This window comes from Taudactylus pleione, unplaced genomic scaffold, assembly GCF_031769625.1.
Source record: "Taudactylus pleione unplaced genomic scaffold, aTauple2 ptg000181l, whole genome shotgun sequence".
Lineage (NCBI taxonomy): Eukaryota > Metazoa > Chordata > Amphibia > Anura > Myobatrachidae > Taudactylus > Taudactylus pleione.
The window spans coordinates 3,804,728-3,823,340 of record NW_028284583.1 but is presented as its reverse complement, the minus strand read 5'-3'; the positions used below and the strand labels follow the sequence as shown (position 1 = coordinate 3,823,340).

Below are 18,613 nucleotides of genomic sequence, written 5' to 3'. Positions count from 1 at the left end.
TAATGGATAGGGCCACAGTAATTAAACCACTTAATCATGATTTCTTGAGTAAATATGATGTTTAATTAATGGTAAAATGCTAGAGCACACTCTCTCTTATTCACCATTTACTTCACAATAAATGTAATATACTTTCTTTTAGGCACTCCAATGAAAACTGAGTACTATATTACACCATATCAAACTTTAGAGCAAAATCAAAAATCAGGTAAAATATGTGCGTGCAAGGTACTCTACTGTGAAAAAAACAGCTTAATAAAAATTTTAAAAAAATTATAATTGATTATTGAACTCTATATTGGGACTAGGGAAAGTGTTGCTCTCCACTATTGAATACAAATTTCAGCGTGTTCTGCAAGCAAATCCAGTTTAACACCTTTTCAATATGAATATGAATTATATTAGAATATTTGTATTTTTTAATTCAGGTCAGAATTATTTACGTCCCCTTTTCTCTTTGACACTTTTAATAACAATTCTCTTATAGAAATTCTTCAAAACAGTTGAAAATGTTAAAGATCCAGTGCTGTATTTACATGTCAGCTATCCTGGACAAGCTGTTCCCCTTCTGTTAAGTTATCTCAACTTCTTAATCGAAGGGAACCATTTTTTAGGAAACGTGGGTGGTGATGGAGAGCTGTTTTGAAATGTATCTAGTAGCCTCTGATTTGAAATGGACCTAGTACACGCCTGGACTGTGTTACTGACCCTGCCAGTAAAACTATTGTTTTAGGAACCTATGTCTACTCCTCAGGACTCTCACAGTGCAGGTTTTCTATCTGTCTAGCTTTTAGCAGAAAGGGATTCATTAGTGACTAATTGTAACACGAGTATGGAAAACCTACTGTTCTCCAGGTGTTGTGAAACTACAAGTCCCACAATACAGTACCAGCTATTTGACAAACATTTGGAGAGCCATATGCTGTCAGGAGGTATTCTAAAAAAATCCACCTGTGATTCTTTGCAAGTCTTACAGGCTTCTTCACAGTTGGTGAACCCTGATGAGCACAGTAGAGAATCACTGAAAGTCGGTACCAATTTCACTTGTTTCATATGGAGGTAACTATTTAACCTGCTATTTAATATTTGTGTTTTTATTTATTTTCTTCCCTCAGGCACATGTGTAGTTGGATCAAATGCATCCGTAACAGTTGCGGGCACAAAGAACTGGTATCGTCTTCCTGTAACCCCATTATTTCATGAGAGCCCACAAGAAGGTAACAGGTAATACTGATATATTATTGAATTGTTTCATGGACCTAGACTTGGCAAAGCAATCTACTTGCGTAATTGGCAACTTCTTGGTGGTCTCAGCATTGTATAAAACTGGATAATTGCAGATAAACTATACTTGCCTAGAGACTTAAGAATTTCTGTGAGTTCCCTCGATTCCCAGGCGAGTAGCCCACCTCATAGATCTTGCACCTAACAACCTCCTGGATCCCACAAATTTCCCCAGTGAAGTGGGCAGGAGGTGATGTGATAACACAATCCACTGTGAATTATGTCATTATAGCCCAACACTTTTGCTGCATTTTGCATTGTGGGGTGGGTGAGGCTGTAATCTAGTCTCTGCACCCCCCACACCTGCCCCCTGGTATAAAGTAAGGCAGGATAAGGAAAATATTCATATCGAAGTAATGAACACTACCTGCTCTGGTTTGGATATTGCATCATTCAATACTGGTCACAGTAGATATTCTATATTTACTGTAATGATGGCTTATTCATATAAGTTTCCACATGCATTCTAACTTTAGGAACTAAAAGGTCACCAATATAAAGTATATTTCTTTTTATTTATTTATTTTTACACCATTCTTTTTTTTGTTTTTTGTTGTAGAATCCATGGGTTTTCAAAACTCACTGAAGAGTCCAGTATGGTATTACCGGCCTGTTTCTTTTTGACATTTTCTCATCCGGAACCTTTCATGATGTGTTTAATTCAGAAGATTCAAAATATTACTGGTATGACCTTTATAAAGCATTAGCTTTACAAAAATATCTGAAAACTGTTTACTCTGGAAGTTAAGTCTGTTCATTTAGGGCCTCACTTCGAGATGGACAGATTTTGTACTCCAAACATATGCTTTTCTGCATTAGACCGATGCATGCTTATACCCACACCCATTTATAGCATAGAGATGCAGGTCAATAGTTCTGCTGGTGTTGCTGTCCTCATCTTACCCTCCTCATGTATCAGTATGCTTCCACCAGGTTTCCAGTACCTGAATAATATAATAAGATACTTATTTAGGGATATGCCTGAGGGGTCTGTTTACTAAGCTGTGTTAGGAGATAAAGTGAACGTGATAAGGTACCAGCCAATCAGCTCCCAACAGCCTGTGACATGGCAGTTAGGAGCTGAATGGCTGGTACCTTTATCACTGTTCACTTTATCTCCTAACACAGCTTAGTAAATAGACCCCTGAGTCTCTTTAGGTGGCATCAATAGGAGGCGTGTGACACTTGTTTGTACAGTACATGCCCTTAATGTACACCATGTATACTTGGCTTCTTCTCCAGCAATAGGGTACCACAAGTCTAAAGTACGCAGGAATCTAGGTAGCAGTGATGTGCTGTCGGGTGAGGCAGAGCCTCTTCTGTCATACTTCAGTATAATCTCAATTTTTCTTATAATATTTTCTTCTGAGCTTTGAATATAAAAATTATATCTTCTTTGTATTATTCTAGTCATGCCTCCCCTGCCTACCTTTTCTGCACATCCCTGATCAATCACACCAAATTTCCAGCACTAGATACTGCTGCTCCTTTGTGTAATGCCCACATGTACCCTCGGATTCATATATGTATCTGTAAATCTGGCTCTGATACTAGCCAGTGCCTCCCCAGCCATTTACATCCCCTCACGTCACTGCTAGGTAGACACACATGTTGGTATTCATGGACAGTACAGAAATACATGTGATCACACCACGAAAAGTGATGTGCCTCCAACATTAAGCAAGACCCTGATGTTGCCAACAACATGACATCTTCATTATGTATGCATTTTGTATGCTACTTCTAAGCAAGGAGATATTTAATTTAGAATAGAGCAGTAATGGAGGGTGGGGTGCAGACCTAAACTGAACTCAGGACTCCTAGAGAGCCAAGACCAAGATCTATAGAACTAAGGAGTGGCAAGTTTAAATGTAACAAATCAGCCTAACTGCCTGGGTCACAGTGAAAAGTGAGAATTGGGAGAGTGAGAGATGTATGCTAATCCATTAGCAACTGTATACTCTCACGGATCGCAGTTGCCAAAATATGCTATTGCTTTCCAAAGCATACCCGAGCATAGGGACGCCCACTGCTGACTTCTCATATCTGTCTGACATACAACTGTGTGTATATTGGGCAGGCACACAGCATGTAAGTCAAGTCTGACCAGGGTCAAACACTGCAGCACTCATAACACGCAGAGAATGTTCATACTCCAAAGGTCGCAATGGCTAATTTATGCACGCCCATGAAACAGCGTTTAAACGGTCAGACACGCCTGCAATTTTATAACCACCCCCCTCTCTACCTCCACCCAAACGCTGACTACCTGTCACTCACTCACTTTGTGGTTCCTGTGTATGAGATTAATCACAAGGCAATCGCTGCGCATGCACAGTGCAGCATTCGCACATATGCAAAGCAAACAATCGCTTGTTCTGCAAAAATATCAGCATTGTGTCCGTCTCTGGATTGTGCACTGTGAACATTGTAAAATTATCTGGAACCCAGTTTCCTCACACACTGCAGGTCAAAGTATATTGTCCATTAGAATACTTGCTCTATAATGAATAGTGGAGAACTTTTAGTTGTGGAGATGTATAAAAAACTAGGGGGTCTATTTACTAAGGTGTGTTAGGAGATAAAGTGAACGGTGATAAGGTACCAACCAATCAGCTCCTAACTGCCATGTCACAGGCTGTGTTTGAAAAATGGCATTCAGGAGCTGATTGGCTGGTACCTTATCTCCATTCACTTTATCTCCTAACACAGCTTAGTAAATAGACCCATAGGACATGAGTACAGACCTGACAATACACCTATCTCCCAACATTTTCCTACAGGTAAAATGGGAGAGAGTGCACATGGAAGGGGGCATGGTCATATTGCATTGGGGGCATGGCCACTTACCCTCTTCTAGAAAAGCCTTAAATTATTACTCACACTTGATATTGAATAAGGACAAATGTGTTCACTAGCGGCACAACAATTTGGAGTTATTTATAAATTTAGGGGGAGATTTGGTTAGTGACGAGGTTGCGTTGGAAACGTGCACACTAATGTAACATAAGTTTTTCCATCTCTAAAACGTACTTGTTTATGCTCACACCCCATAGCAGTACAAGCAAGCTTTTCATACTGTAATAACATGCTATGAATCTCCCCCATATTCTTGTTTGTATATACAATATATGCATGTTGTGTTTTAAAGGTCTACCGGTTATTGCAACGATACAAGCTCCACTGCATAAACTGCTCATGTGTATGAAGCACGAAAAGCTAACCAAAGAGGATAACCGGGAGGCCCAGTACATTGTGGTATGTGTTCCACATTTTACAAATATCATATATTGTGTTAAACAAATTATTTGTAGTGTGTAGTGTACTCTATAGCACTCCTGTGCATATAATTGTCCCAGGATACTTTCATTCAGTTTTATTTTTAGTGACACTTTGAGGGGATGCTGAAAAGAGATTGTAATAGTCTTACTACATTTTATATGAGCAGGAGAAAGGACTTGTCGAGGGAAATGTTAGTTTTCATTGCAAAAAAATGAATCCTATTATATTTAACTACATACATTAGAATCATAAACAGGATATTGGACAAGACAGGCTAATTGGCAATGATTTTTATTTTTAGACCAAGTAACTGGGTAGAGAGACAATCACTGCTCATACTGTATGTTCATTTGTCTTTGAGCATGCTGCAATGTATGTAGTGAATGGGGGAAAAATATCTTAACAGTTCGCTGTAATTAGATTAAGGGGTCTATTTACTAAGCAGTGTTAGGAGACAAAGTGAAAAGGTGCCAGCCAATCATCTCCCAACTGCCAGCTCACAGGCTGTGTTTGAAAAATGACAGTTGGGAGCTGATTGGCTGGCACCTTATCACTTTCTTATCAGTTTTCACTCTGTCTCCTAATACTGCTTAGTAAATGGACCCCTAAATGTCCTTTCTACTACAATAATGCTGGTTGGGGAACCAATGGTGTTATGCATCATTCAAAACCATAAGTTCCTGGTATGTTTCAGAAATACTCTCATATAAAAATATATAGGCTTGAAGACCGGGCCGGCTCCAGGTCTATTAGCACCCTGTGCGAAAAATGTTGGAGTGCCCCCCCCCCCTCCGCGATTAATATTTTTGCTAATCGAACAAAATCAAAATGTAAAATCATAGGGGCACAGGGCCCTATAGGGATATCTCCAGTTTATGGGAGATAATTACCAATTCTGTGGCAGTTCCTCTGGAGACTCCAATTAACATGTCCACTGGGGCTTGTCCCTTACTGGTCAGTGGGCATTATTCCAAGGACTATTTGGTTCATCACTCGGACATCTATTGCTAATTGGGATCTCCAGAGTATAGACTGTGGAATAAAGGTACACCATACATCAATGCGTTAGACCCCATCGCTGCTGCTTTTGAACCATCGCTATTAGGGATGTGCTCTGACCCCGTGTTTTGGATATGTATCTCCTCGTGTTTTGGATTTGGTTTTGCCAAAACCGCACCTTGCGTGTTTTGGATCTGTATTTTTTTCAAAAATGTATAAAAACTGCTAAAATCACATCCTTTTTTTGTTTGTTTTTTGTTTCTACAGTATTATTAACCTCAATAACATTAGTTTTCACTTGTTTCCAATCAATTTTGACCACCTCACAGCTCACAATATTGTTTTGATCCAGTTTAGGCCCAAAATTTGCACATAGCTAGCTGACTGACTAAGCTAAGTGGCGGCAGTGGGCGGCACAAACACGTGACCGTTCAACTTCCAACATGGCACATAAGGAAACATATGTATTCATTAATCAAGAGACCTGAGGGAGTTGGATTATGCATGTAGTTGAATGCAGGGACAGAAAGGGTTGATTGGTAGTAAATTAAATTTTTTTGATTCCGAAGCAAATTTATGAGGGAGGAGGGGAGAGCATGGGTGAACCATATGTTCCATGTTTTGCCCACAAACTTGGTGGTTCAGAATATTTTTTTTTAAATTAAAGGAGCATGCAGGAGATGCTGTCTGTGGCCATAAACATTTCTGGACATTTTTGACATTCATCAACCACATGTCAAAGATTGCAGCAGCAGTTGCAAAATCCTTGAGCGCTATACCTGCTGCTGCTGGGAGTGGATTTTTATCCCAGAAAGGGACCAAGAAGACTACTAGTAGTACTTTTAAAAAAAACTGACTGTTTAAACAATCCTTTGCAAGGGGGAGCAAGTATGACAGCAGTCACCCAGTTGCATAGCAGATCACTGACGCCATAACATCTATGTTGGTATTAGATGTGCGTCCAATATCCACCAATAATGCAGTGGGTTTTAGACCATTAATTGAGGTCCTGTGTCCCTGCTACCAAATCCACTCAAGATTCCACTTCACTAGAAAAGCAATTCCCAACCTGTACAGGGACATTATAAAAAAAACTTAATTAGTGGCCTCCAAAATGCCATTGTATGCACTGTCCACTTAACCACAGATATGTGGACAAGCTGAACAGAGCAAATGCAAGATTTAAGATATAAGGTTTATGAATTCCTACCTATCTATACACCCTAAATGTCACTATTTAGCGTTATAAGTCGCACAACAAATAATTGCTTTCCAGACTTTGATTGTGGTTCCAAAGCACAAAAAGATATTGTTCACCAAAAGCAGATAGTTACATGCTGTGCTCTAAATACAATTAGTGCAAACAGATTATACAATCACTAGGTACAGTCGAATACATACGCATGCGCTTTGAATCCAGATTCCCGGCATCAACTATGAAACCTCCGTCAACAGCAAAGAAAAGATGACTGACTAGCAGATTCAGGGTAAACCCTTGCATATAAACCCTTGCAGAGATAGGCAATACAATAGAACTAGTTGGCATAATCCCATTGGTTCTTCTTCCTGGTTCTTCTGTTACGATGCAGTTCATAGGTCAGTTTGTATTGTAATAGTTCAGCCTCCAATAGCTTCTTTGTGTCCGTTTTCCCGCCGAAGAGCAAGTCTAAACTGGCTAATTGCATTACATTACATGAACAGAGTACATTTCAATATGATCCACGTGATGCAGCGATGGCTTCTCCTTCAGTTTCTCCAGCAAGTGCATCTGCCGAGAAAAAACAAAACTAAACTTTCCCAAAAGACGAGTGATGCAGACGAGTCAACATAAAACACAAAAACTTTTTGGATGGATGCGCTGCAGATGACGTAACAGCAAGGAGATTCCTAGATGGTTTGGTTAAGGTTCCAACCTCTACTTATTCTGGCTTTACAAAGTGTACAGATGACTTTACAATCGTTGTCCGGATTTGGGTAGAAATAATTCCACACATAAGAAGTGTATTTTTTTTTGTCTTGTGCCCAGACATGACAATGGGCTTTTCCTTATCATGGGCAATAACTGTTTCTTCCACTGGTGCCTGATTTACACAAACAACATCCTCATCAACCGCATCCTTATTAGAATCAGCTACACAAATATCCTGCTCATCCTGGTGCACTTCCACAGAAGCATCCTTGATTTCTATGTCAGCATGTTCACTTGTGCTTATATCATCATAAGAGGCAGAACCACCAGTCATAAATAAAGGCCAAGGCCTTAGACTTTCCTTCACACTTTGTGTGGTGAAACTGGCATATTGCCAATTTTGTATGTGCCCTTGGGCTCCAGCACTAATATGTGGTTCCTGCTCTCCTCTCAACTGATCATTCATGTTTGTTGATATGGAGAACGAAGTGGGGTACAGCACACACGTCAATTTGTACCAATTTTAAATATTACACTGTTGTATCAATAACCTACAGTGTCACAAGATTTTTTTTATGAATAAGAGTAACACTGCGCTACCACTTACAGTGATGTCATTATGTTTTATACTGTATAATACCGCATGTTATTTAGCACTTTGTTGTGGTCTTGTAGTCGGCGTGTAGACTAATAATTTAGTGAAGTGAAAATTTCAATATTAGACTGCGCTACCACTTAGTGTCACAATATTTTTTATGAATAAGAATAACACACTGCGCTATGACTTATAGTGTCACAATAACTGGACAATAAACTGCGGTCTGGCCGGCAGTGTCACCAACTCCCAACATGACCCATTCCAAGAGGGACACAATGCTCTGGTCCTGGACTTCCCTGGTAAGAGGCGGGGCTGCAGTGCAGTACAAAATTCAAATAGGGGAGTCACACCAACTGTCATTTCACACGCTGCCAAATATCACTGGCTGGGGCTCACTGGCAGTTGGTGTGACTCCCCTATTTGAATTTTGGACTGTACTGCAGCCCCACCCCTGGAGCCTCCACCAATCATAAATTACCAGGGAAGTCCAGGACCAGAGCATTGTGTCCCTCCTGGAGAGGGTCATGTTGGGAGGTATGCAATAATAGCGCAGCTAAGTTGCTAACGCGCGCACACACAAAAAAAATGAGTTCTGCAGCTCCTGGCGGTAACCATCGGGACGCCTGCTACTCTGATGCAGGCATAGACTGAAAACATTGGCTGCTTACGGACGGTATCGACACTGTGTCAAATCAAGCCCCTATTTCTGACACTTTGGCCCATGACCCACATGAATACAAAATAGGAGAGTCACATTGTGGTAAGATTATTATAATTTTTTCTGTTTTATTAATGCAGCAAACATGTGGCAGGTTATACGAATAATCTATTACTATTTACATTTTGTCCTTAGTTTATTTCTCTAGATTGCTATTCATTACTGATAACTCAGATTTTCCAAATGCTATGTGACCTATCATGCACCATGGGTCTGTGGTTGCCATGATAAGAGGAGATACTGTATATCAAACCTTTGAGAGAGATAATTGACAAGGTGCCCATAGCAACCAATCTGCTTCTAACTGTCCTTTATCTGGCACAGTCTATACTGTAAAATGACAGTTAGAAGTTGACTGGTTGCAGCAACTTCTCCACTTTATCTCTCTCGAAGGTTTGATACATTTCCCCCATAGTGAGTACAGTGGGAATGGAACCCCCCTCTTAGCTCTGCCTTCTTCTACGCAATATTTTTTGTTCTGTGCCCCGCACCATCATCCCCCCTCCTGCTCCCCCATCACTGCTATCAGCTGACATGTTGAGAGCAGTGATCCTACGGCATACGTGCCTACTTTTGAAAAAGCATTTCAGGGAGATTGTGACAGCAGCACCTATGAGTGCGGCGGTAAAGTGGGCGTGTACGGCTACATCTGAGAGGCGTGTATTAAAATTAATTTACATCCAAATGTAAATGAGCCCCAAAGCAGTTAGTGAGATCTACTTGTTGATGAAAACACACTGATACTTCTCAGAAAATACATGTAGCCATAGGAATCATTGTGCCTTATAACCAATGCAGGGTAATAATACTAATCATCCCATTTGAATGTATATATCTCTGTTTTTTCTTTTATATAACAGTGTCATAATGGGGCTAAGGTGAAATGAGGGAGATTGGTAGACTCTTCAGGGAGACAGGGAGATTGCTGCTATTTCAGGGAGTCTCCCTGACAATGAGGGAGAGTTGGCAAGTATGTCCTACGGAAGCCATATTTGTTCAGCCTCAAGAAAGGTGTTGAACACAAGTAGGTGGATTGCTAAGAAAAAAATTCCTTACTGATTTATGATTAAAAGGTACTTGCTATTTAAAGGAAATGTACAGTAAACCTCTGGGAGATTGCTGTTTTAAATTAAGTTATAGTTTTATACTTTCTCTTTTACTATTTGCTGTTTCTAAATTAAGCCCAAACTGAATTTGGTTTAAATTTTAGAACTGTCCAGGACCCTAGTCCTAATTTCTAATTAATCACAATAGGTTTGCTGCTCCTTACCATGCACTAATGGTGTAAACACCTACTCAATGATGGTGCAATGTAAAATTAAGATTAAGAATGGACTTTTTGGGGTGACTGTGACAATTTTTATTTACAGATGTGTCCTCCTACACCTAGCCTTAATATGCCATCCGGCACGAGTGAGCCACCAGGTTCCGTGCAACTCTGCTTGGGCCAAGCATCTTTTTTTGCGCCCAGAAATTAATCTTGGTCTCAATTGCAAGCATCAATCAGCTTCAAGGGACAGCATGATTACTTTGATTTGTGACACTTGTATGCCTGTGTGCATCTGTATGTGAAGAACAATGGAACTTGGCGTAAAAAAAAAGCTGCGGCATTGTAGCACTTCATATACCAATTCAGACTCTGTCACACACAGAGACACAAGTGTCTCGTATCAAAATTATCATTGCAGTCTTGTGAAATGGCTTATCACATTTGGTGGTAACTAAGATTTTTGACCAAAAAAATACGCTCAATGCAAGCCACGTCATACAATACATGGCACACTGAGAAGGGCTGTTTCGTGTGTCTACAGTAATAGAGTATGGGGACACATCAGTAGTTGTACAGGTCAGAAAAAATACACTAATTAGAAAGATATCAATGGACCATTTGGCGTTAAAATGGTCTTCAAAAGAGGAGCATGTGGGAAGTTTATAGCCTCTATAATCACTGTATGTATGGCTGAGTTGTATATTATCAGTATAGGTTTGACTGAGTTATAGATAATCTACAACACAACCACACATATGTGATAGTCTACAACACAGCCATACCTATACTGATAATATTCAACTCTACCAGAGTGCTGATTATCTACAACTCAGCCAGGTATATGTGACAACAGAATAGGTATGGCTGCGTTGTAGATTTTGTAGAAATTAATGTTTAAATAAATGTACACAGAAGGGCATTCAATGGCTAGCATTAGACAAGCAAGGGTATTAATACATATACTTGCAAACTATTGCTGACTACTTTGTCCTTTAGTCTCTTCCAGATTGCATAGACCACTGCTATGTGATTAACAGCAACACAGACAAAGAAAGCATTGTGATTGGTGCATTGGTAAACAAAATACCTTTCACCCACCCAAGTTGTGTCTCACCAATTTTGGAAGTTTTGAGACACCAAGAGGCCTACAATACACTGCTTAGAAGCTGTATATCCAACACCATTAACCCGAAAAGTAAGTACTGTATAGCCATTTTTTTTTTTTTACATTTTATTTGTTCCCTCCTCCTTTCAAGAAGATCTTGTTTTTCTTCATTAGTTCTCCCGTGAGAATTGTGAGAAGAGAGAACCAATCTTCAACACTGTGTGACAACCTTTCATTATTATATAGGGTAATACAATGTAGTGGAAAGTGTGTGTTGTGCTACAGGTTGACTTTCTATCAGGCACTTGGGCTACCTGAGTAGAACGGTGCATCAGGTCACCAGGCTTCATTGCTTCACTTGGCTATTTAGGATTGTAATAATCTCCAGTTGGCTGCACAAGTAGAATGCAGTTAAATGAGGTGGAATTTAGTGACTAATGTGAAAGAGCTGCCAAAGAATGGTTCAAGGTAAAAAGCAAGGGACAGATACAGCATAAGGATGAATGTGAAGGGGAGAGGAGCAGGGGATATAGGTTAGAGCGGAGAAACAGGTAAACAAGCCTCGTCCAGAAAAGGAGGAGCACAAAGAAATAATTTACAAACCAATGTATCAGCAAGAACGTGCAATTTGTACAGAACAGCTAGACTTCAGATAAGCAGCGTAGATGTAGCTGCAGAGAATAAATACTGTAGGGACACTGCAACAAACTGATATAGAGTAGGAACAATGAGACAAAGGGAGGAAATATTGCTGTAATGGCTTAGAACTGTTGAGGGAACAGCGCGGGGAAAGAGACTACAATTTATAAAGAATTTGAGGCATACTGGACTGTAATGTAACGTGACTAAAGGGAAACAAAACCAGCACATTTTTGTTAATTAGAATTTTAATTAAACAACTTCAAGTTAATATAAATAAAATCCCACATGGAAGCAAAAATAACACATGAACTCAGGGAATAGCTCAAACCAATCACGGAAGTAATCTGACGTTGTGCTCTTGACTAGGCTACACTGTGGTGGTGTTGAGCATTTTCTGGACCAGTTCATCATCCATTGTGGAGACTACAAACTTCTCTGCTATGGCGCACGGTCTGTAGGAGTTATCCCGGTGTCTCTCTCCAAATGTGATGGGATGAATAGGTTGTTGGATGACTGGGTCGAATGGCTGCAAAAACCATTTCATTTGCACTTTAATCCCAAGACATTACAGTTGGAAATATATATGTATATAGCTGTAGCGACACTTCAGTGCAGTGAGAGAAATGATTCAATAAAGTAATCTCTTCATCACTACTAACATTCAGGAGATGTGGACTGCTCTGCAATAGAGCCACGATCTGTCAGTCTTAGCAGAGACCTCGTTATTACTGATGGACCAATTTTCGGAGGCAGATACTAAATGAAAAGGTGGTTTCTGTCACGTCACTAAGCTCCCATCATACACCAAAAGAGACAATCCCTCATAATTGGAATCTGTTCAGAACATTTGCAGGGGGCTAACAGGCCTTGGTGCTGGCTGCTAAGCACTAGCAAAAGGCTTTAAAGCACTTCTGGTGCAACATTAATTGAATGCCTTTCTGCAAGCAAACTTCATAAGCACGGCCATCGAGAGCTCCGATGGGCCCAGGTACTGGGGGAAGGTAGTTGACCAAACCTGGGAGGGGGTGTGAGCGCCCCCACCTGTAACACTTCTCCTCTCTGCCTACTACCGATGGCTGCACCTGTATAGCAGCGCAGCAGCACATCGGGCAGTGAGAGGAGACTGTTGTAGCAGCAGTATTCAGGAGCTTGGCTCCCGCAGCCACATTACCGAGAGAGGGTCCCATAGGAAGCTCCCCCAGCAATGGCTGCTGTGTATGTGTAGTCAGCAGACCGCACATGCGCAGGATCCATGTCACAGGAGTGAAGAGACCACTGATGTAGTCACTTCACTTCCAGCACATCGTAGGGAGGGGCTCTTTTCAGAGCCCCTCCCTACAGGTACAATTTGATGCATTCGCTAATATAGCACCCAGATTGCATTGCAAATTTGATTATTAATAGATGCCCCCTTAGTCTGTGTAAACTGTATACATTGCATTCTATTTTTCAAGTTTATGTACTTAAAGACCGCATAACATCAGTTTCCATCATGTATGCAATACTTGTTTCATATATATACTCTATGGAATCTGACTTGAGCACAATGGAAGTCTAGAATAAATGTTTATTGTCCAACGTTTTATCAGTCTAACATTTTGCAAGTGTACAGGGGAAAAAAAAGTAATAGTTTGTTTGTCTTATTTAACCACCTAACCATGATTACTCAGTGGGAAAAGCTGCCTGCTTGGCTGAATAGCGATATGAAATTACAGACTCCTTTCCCAATAAAACTTGTTTCTAGACCAGGACCCAGATATGCCAAGGAATGAACACACCCACATGTTATCATCATTGGACAACTGTTTGGGGGTCTATTCATGTAGCAGTGAGAAGCCCTTTATCTGTGATAACTGGGCTTTTCAATGCTTCACCCCATTCAGAGAAGGGGTTACCGTGGAGAAATCTCAGATTTCTCCTGCAGTGCCCCTGATTAGTGCAGTTATCGCTTCCCCGTACGGTAGTATGGGGAGAGTGATTCATAGAAGCATGGAAAATTCTGCCTTCAAAAGCCATTTGTCCTCTCAGGATGGCCTAAGGATGCTTATTAGGGGAGAAGGAGCAGTGAAGCAGTGCCTTCTCCCTGTTCTCTCTGCCCCCTTCACCGGCAGTTGCCAATTAGAGGAACCCAGGGCATATGCATATACCAGGTCATGACCTCCAGACTGCCCAGTGCCCCCTCCCTCTGCCCCTGCCGCTGACATTACCTGGCACATGCGCAGAAGTAACCCATGGAGAAGACTGGATTGCCGGAACCCTGGTTACCAGATTGTATCGCAGGAAGAGTAAGTACATATGTGACCACATACATCTTGCTTCCTTGCGCATTAAACAGCCTTTCTAGTTGCATCATGGCATGACTCTGTAGCGCCAAGTCTCTTTTCATGCAATTTTTACCTTCAAATGCCTCTTATTCGCAAAACAAGCAGTGTCTGCTGATTTAAATATGTGGCATGCCTATATTCTGTCAGGTTACGGCCTAGGATCGGCCCCAGTGCCGACTTCCCCTGACTTCTCGATTGGTCAGACGACAGGTGCGGCGGCGAGTGACGCGCTGAGGATTATGTCTTGGGGCTGCTTGGATATTCATGTGCTGCTTCGTGACTTGTTTGCTGCGGTTGCTGTCATGGGCACAGCCATGACAGTCTTCATTACCTGACTGACCCTTTACCCAATGGTAGCGTGGTTGCTGTCAGCTGACGCTGTCCTCCAATGGACTGCTACCTTTAGGGTATATAACTGGGCTCTGGACAGCAGGAATTTGCCTGCACAACTTTTTCTTCTGGTGTAAGCTTGCCATTACTACGTTCCAGATTCCGCTCTCCTCTCTTGTCAGAGCTATTTTTAGTGTTCATCCGCAGCTAGCATACTCAGGACCTTCACCAAGGGCCATCTTGTGACACCATCTTCCAGTGACAGGGCTGCTTCTAAAACCACATTGTGTGTACTCAGTACCATCATCAAGTACCATTGCATGATACCATCTTCCAGTGACAGTGCTGCAACTATAGCCACAACTAGTGTACTCAGGGCCTGTTTCAGAGCCGCTCGTAAGCGGCCACTCGTTCGCTACGAGCAATGTTTGCACATCTGCGCATGCGTATGGGTCGTAATGCGCATGCGCCAGCCAGTCATTGCGGTCGGAAATCGTGCGCTCGCAAAACAGCGAGGGCCTGCTAATTTGAGTGACAGAATGAGGCGTTTGTGGGTGGTAACAGGGGAAGGTGCTTGAAAACGGGTAGTGGAGATCCGAACGCAGGCGTGCCAAACAGTCAAAATGGGCGTTTAATGGTTGTGCATAATTAACAAAGCAGTGTCATCGACCACGTCACTTGGTTGTCTTTTAGCCTGAACTGCTCGCAGTGATTGCGGGAAGTAAAAGCTACCACAAGCACTGCGAGCAGTTCAGACGCCTTTCGATGTACTCGATTAATCTAATAAATAGCGGAGATGACGTATGATGCGAACAGCTAGGGGGCGTCTTTACAAAATAGCGAGCGCATGTTTCATTTGCTCGCTCAGACATAGATTCATCAACAGACCGCAAAGAGCGAGCGCTCAATTTAAATAGCCGGCCCCTTTTTCTGAACGACCGTTCGCAAATAGCGTACGGCTCTGAATCAGGCCCTCGGTACCTTCATCAGATACTATATAGTGTTATGTCTTTCCTGTATCAGCGTTACCTCAGGATTGTGCACTTTATATGCAGCTTAGTTCTATTAGTGCTATTCCACTGTGTCTCACCTGTGATTGTGTTCCTCTATTCACACTTGTACTGGATACCTGACCAAAGGGCCGCGACCTGCTTACTGGGTGCAGCTAAAACTCAAATCCCAATTGGAGGGGCCACTGGTGAACTCCTCCCGGCAAGTTAGACTCCGTGACTTTGGTCAGGTCTCGCCAACATCCGGCTCTTGTGGATGAGGAGGACTTATAAATAGTCCCCTCGCCTCCAGTTCTTTTCCCAACCCGAGACCTTGACTTACAGCTCCTCCAGTACGAGATCTCCCAAACACGAAGACATATTCTGTGTGCGACTGCGGCTGTGACACTGTAACGTAGCATTTCGCATGCAAATAATGCAGTCGCACACAGAATATAGGTATGCCACATTTAATATTAATCAGAAGAAGCTGCTTGTGAGTCTTATCTGCATCGTTATGCGAATAAGATGCATTGGAAGGTAAAGAGATGCATGAAAAGACGCTCTGCGCTATCGAGTCGCACGGCACTCACGCATTATTATTAACGCGACTTGTAGTGCAGGAAGGTAATATGTATGTGGACACATCTGTATACATGAATTTCATGTAAACAAAGCTGTATATCGCATTGAAGTGATGTGATATATACTGTAGTAATACGTTTCTATCATTTTACATGAATAGACCCCTATGTTAGAGTAGTAAGATTATGAGAGCACAACATTTAGGCCTGTATGTGTTGTGCCCTTTAAAAATGAATGTACTCTACTATACTAAACTCCAGTCTGCTTATTTATGATATAGATGAGTGAGGTAGAGGAAATAGGGCTGCTATCAAATAGAAGCGGGGGCTTTGACGGGCTTATTTCAAATGCTGTTCTGGATGCAGGAGAGTTAGGGAAGATAAAGTAGAGTAGTTGCCTATAGCAACCAATCAGCGTCAAGTTATCATTTATCTAGCATAGTCTATATGATGACAGAAGCTTATTGGTTGCCATGGTCAACTTCTCCACTTGATCTTTCTCAAATGTTTACATCTCCCCCAAAATGTTTCAGTGATAATAGGGGACTGGGCGATTATATTCTCCATGACCGTTCCGGAGGCGCAATGCAAAGTCACTCCCTGGCTATGCATCATTTTCCCAAGCTCCCTAAAAGGCCTCATATATCAACGAGTTTTATCACATGCAACTAGTGATAAAACACATTGCATATGATAATGGTGCTCAAGCCAATCAGCTCCCAACTGTCATCTGTTTGAAAAATGACAGTTGGGATCTGATTGGCTGGAGCACCATTTATCATATACAACGAGTTTTATCACTCGTTGCATATGATAAAACCCATTGATAAATAGGCCCCATAGAGAGCAAAGAATATTCCTTCTTGTATAAGCGGTAATGGGCAGAGCCGGACATAGCAGCAGTGGTGAATTTAATTTCCACCAATATGTATGACTATCATCCTGGCGGAAACATGCAATTATTGCAAAAACTGAGCAACCTTATCAAAATGAGTAAGGAAAATAAGATCAGTAGCTACCTTTTTTAAAAAATTTTTGTGTTAGCTTAGTAATGGAAGACCAGATAATAAAAGGTAAAGGTGCCCATACACAGTGCAATAGTGCGATATAGCAGCCGATCCGACGGATTGGTACGATATCACTGCTATATCACACAGTGTGTGGGCATGATATCGGACAGTGCGCGCATCCGTGGGGTCGTACATTGCACCTCCAGATCTTCCTGCAGGTTCAGTTGATCAGGGGATTCGATGAGCGATCCCATACAGAGCTATGCAGGGGGGGGAGGGGGTTGCCGGCATATCGGGCGGTCAGCCACCCGATCGCACCGTGTGTAGGGACCGCCCCATATGTCGGCCTTCGGATCCGCCATCGCGTCGCACCGTTTATGGGCGGCTTCACACAATCAAAGGCTATAAATTTAATGCTTATTTGTTTATTTGTTTAATAAAGTTGTTTCACATGACGCAGTCTGGTTTTATTTCTACAGACAACACTGCTATGCTTCACTTTGAAGTTTCACTGCAAAGAGACTTGAAAATCTGCATTTCATTCCAGCATCCCACTGGTGGCAGTCTTTTCTGTGGTATGTATCTGTCTAATATCCTAAAATAAGTTGCAAGTTAGTGTATGTTGCACATTTGGACGCACTGAAGATGCATATTTTCTAGCTATATTATTCAGAAAGGTGTTAAAATAGACAAAGCAAAGAATTGCTGCTGCTCAGTTATGTTGTATGCACACAAATTCCTCCAGTCCATTTTTTTTGTTCGGTTGTGCTTCAAGAGATCCCAAAAGGGTAGGAATAGTTTGGAAGTTCTGGGGGTGTGGTACCTTGAATTTGAGGCCCTTTATGCAGTTGTGATGTGCGTGGCAGGGCCACGGTGTTGTGATTTACTGGGAATCTTGCCATGAATCTCCCTTCCCCCATGAACTACCCACCTCACTCAAGAAGTAGACTGGGTCCGGGAGTCTGGTCTACTCTGGGAGCTTGGTAGAACTGTCTAAAATGTAAGACTCTACCGCATATTCCAGGAGAGTAGACAAGTATGCTGCAATCACTGATGAGCACTACTGTAGAAAATGAGTAGGCAAAGAGGGGGAAGTGTGGTGGACAGAGAGGTATAACTGTTAAGCTGAATCAGGCACAGATATGCTTAAGATGGAATTGCAAAGCTGCACGCTGGCAGCTTTGCAATTATGGTAATGCAGCAGGAGGCATCACTCCTCCTGCATTCATTACTTATCCGAGCTGCGTTGTACAACGCAGCATCGGATAATCTGCGAGAACATCGGCCAGCTAAGTGACCATAGGGTCACGCAAGCCGACGCAGATGAGAGAAAGAGGCTAGGAAATCTCCGTCAACCGTTGGAAATCCTGGTCTCTTCCCTCCCCCAACAGCGGCGACACGCCATCGCTGCCCCCTCCCTGACTCTCATTGGCTGCTGCACCCACGGCCGGAGCTCACTCATGAGCTCTGCCTTCTGGCTCCCTCAGTGGGGGATGGGACAGACGTTATGACTGCTCTCCCATATTGCCGAGCAGACGGCGGTGGGCGAAGGAGCTGGGATTCAGGTAA

At 42.1% G+C, this 18,613-nt stretch overlaps 1 protein-coding gene across 1 annotated transcript in view; it reads left to right on the top strand.

The window, feature by feature from the left end:
- LOC148519817 (mediator of RNA polymerase II transcription subunit 1-like) overlaps positions 1-18,613 on the top strand; it is a 73,089-nt gene that overhangs the window by 46,946 nt on the left and 7,530 nt on the right. The window contains exons 10-15 of the mRNA XM_088476039.1: positions 143-208; positions 1,116-1,224; positions 1,844-1,968; positions 4,436-4,542; positions 11,057-11,255; positions 17,524-17,619. Of these exons, the coding sequence (XP_088332165.1) occupies positions 143-208; positions 1,116-1,224; positions 1,844-1,968; positions 4,436-4,542; positions 11,057-11,255; positions 17,524-17,619 (702 nt within the window). The remainder of the gene's footprint in view (positions 1-142; positions 209-1,115; positions 1,225-1,843; positions 1,969-4,435; positions 4,543-11,056; positions 11,256-17,523; positions 17,620-18,613) is intronic.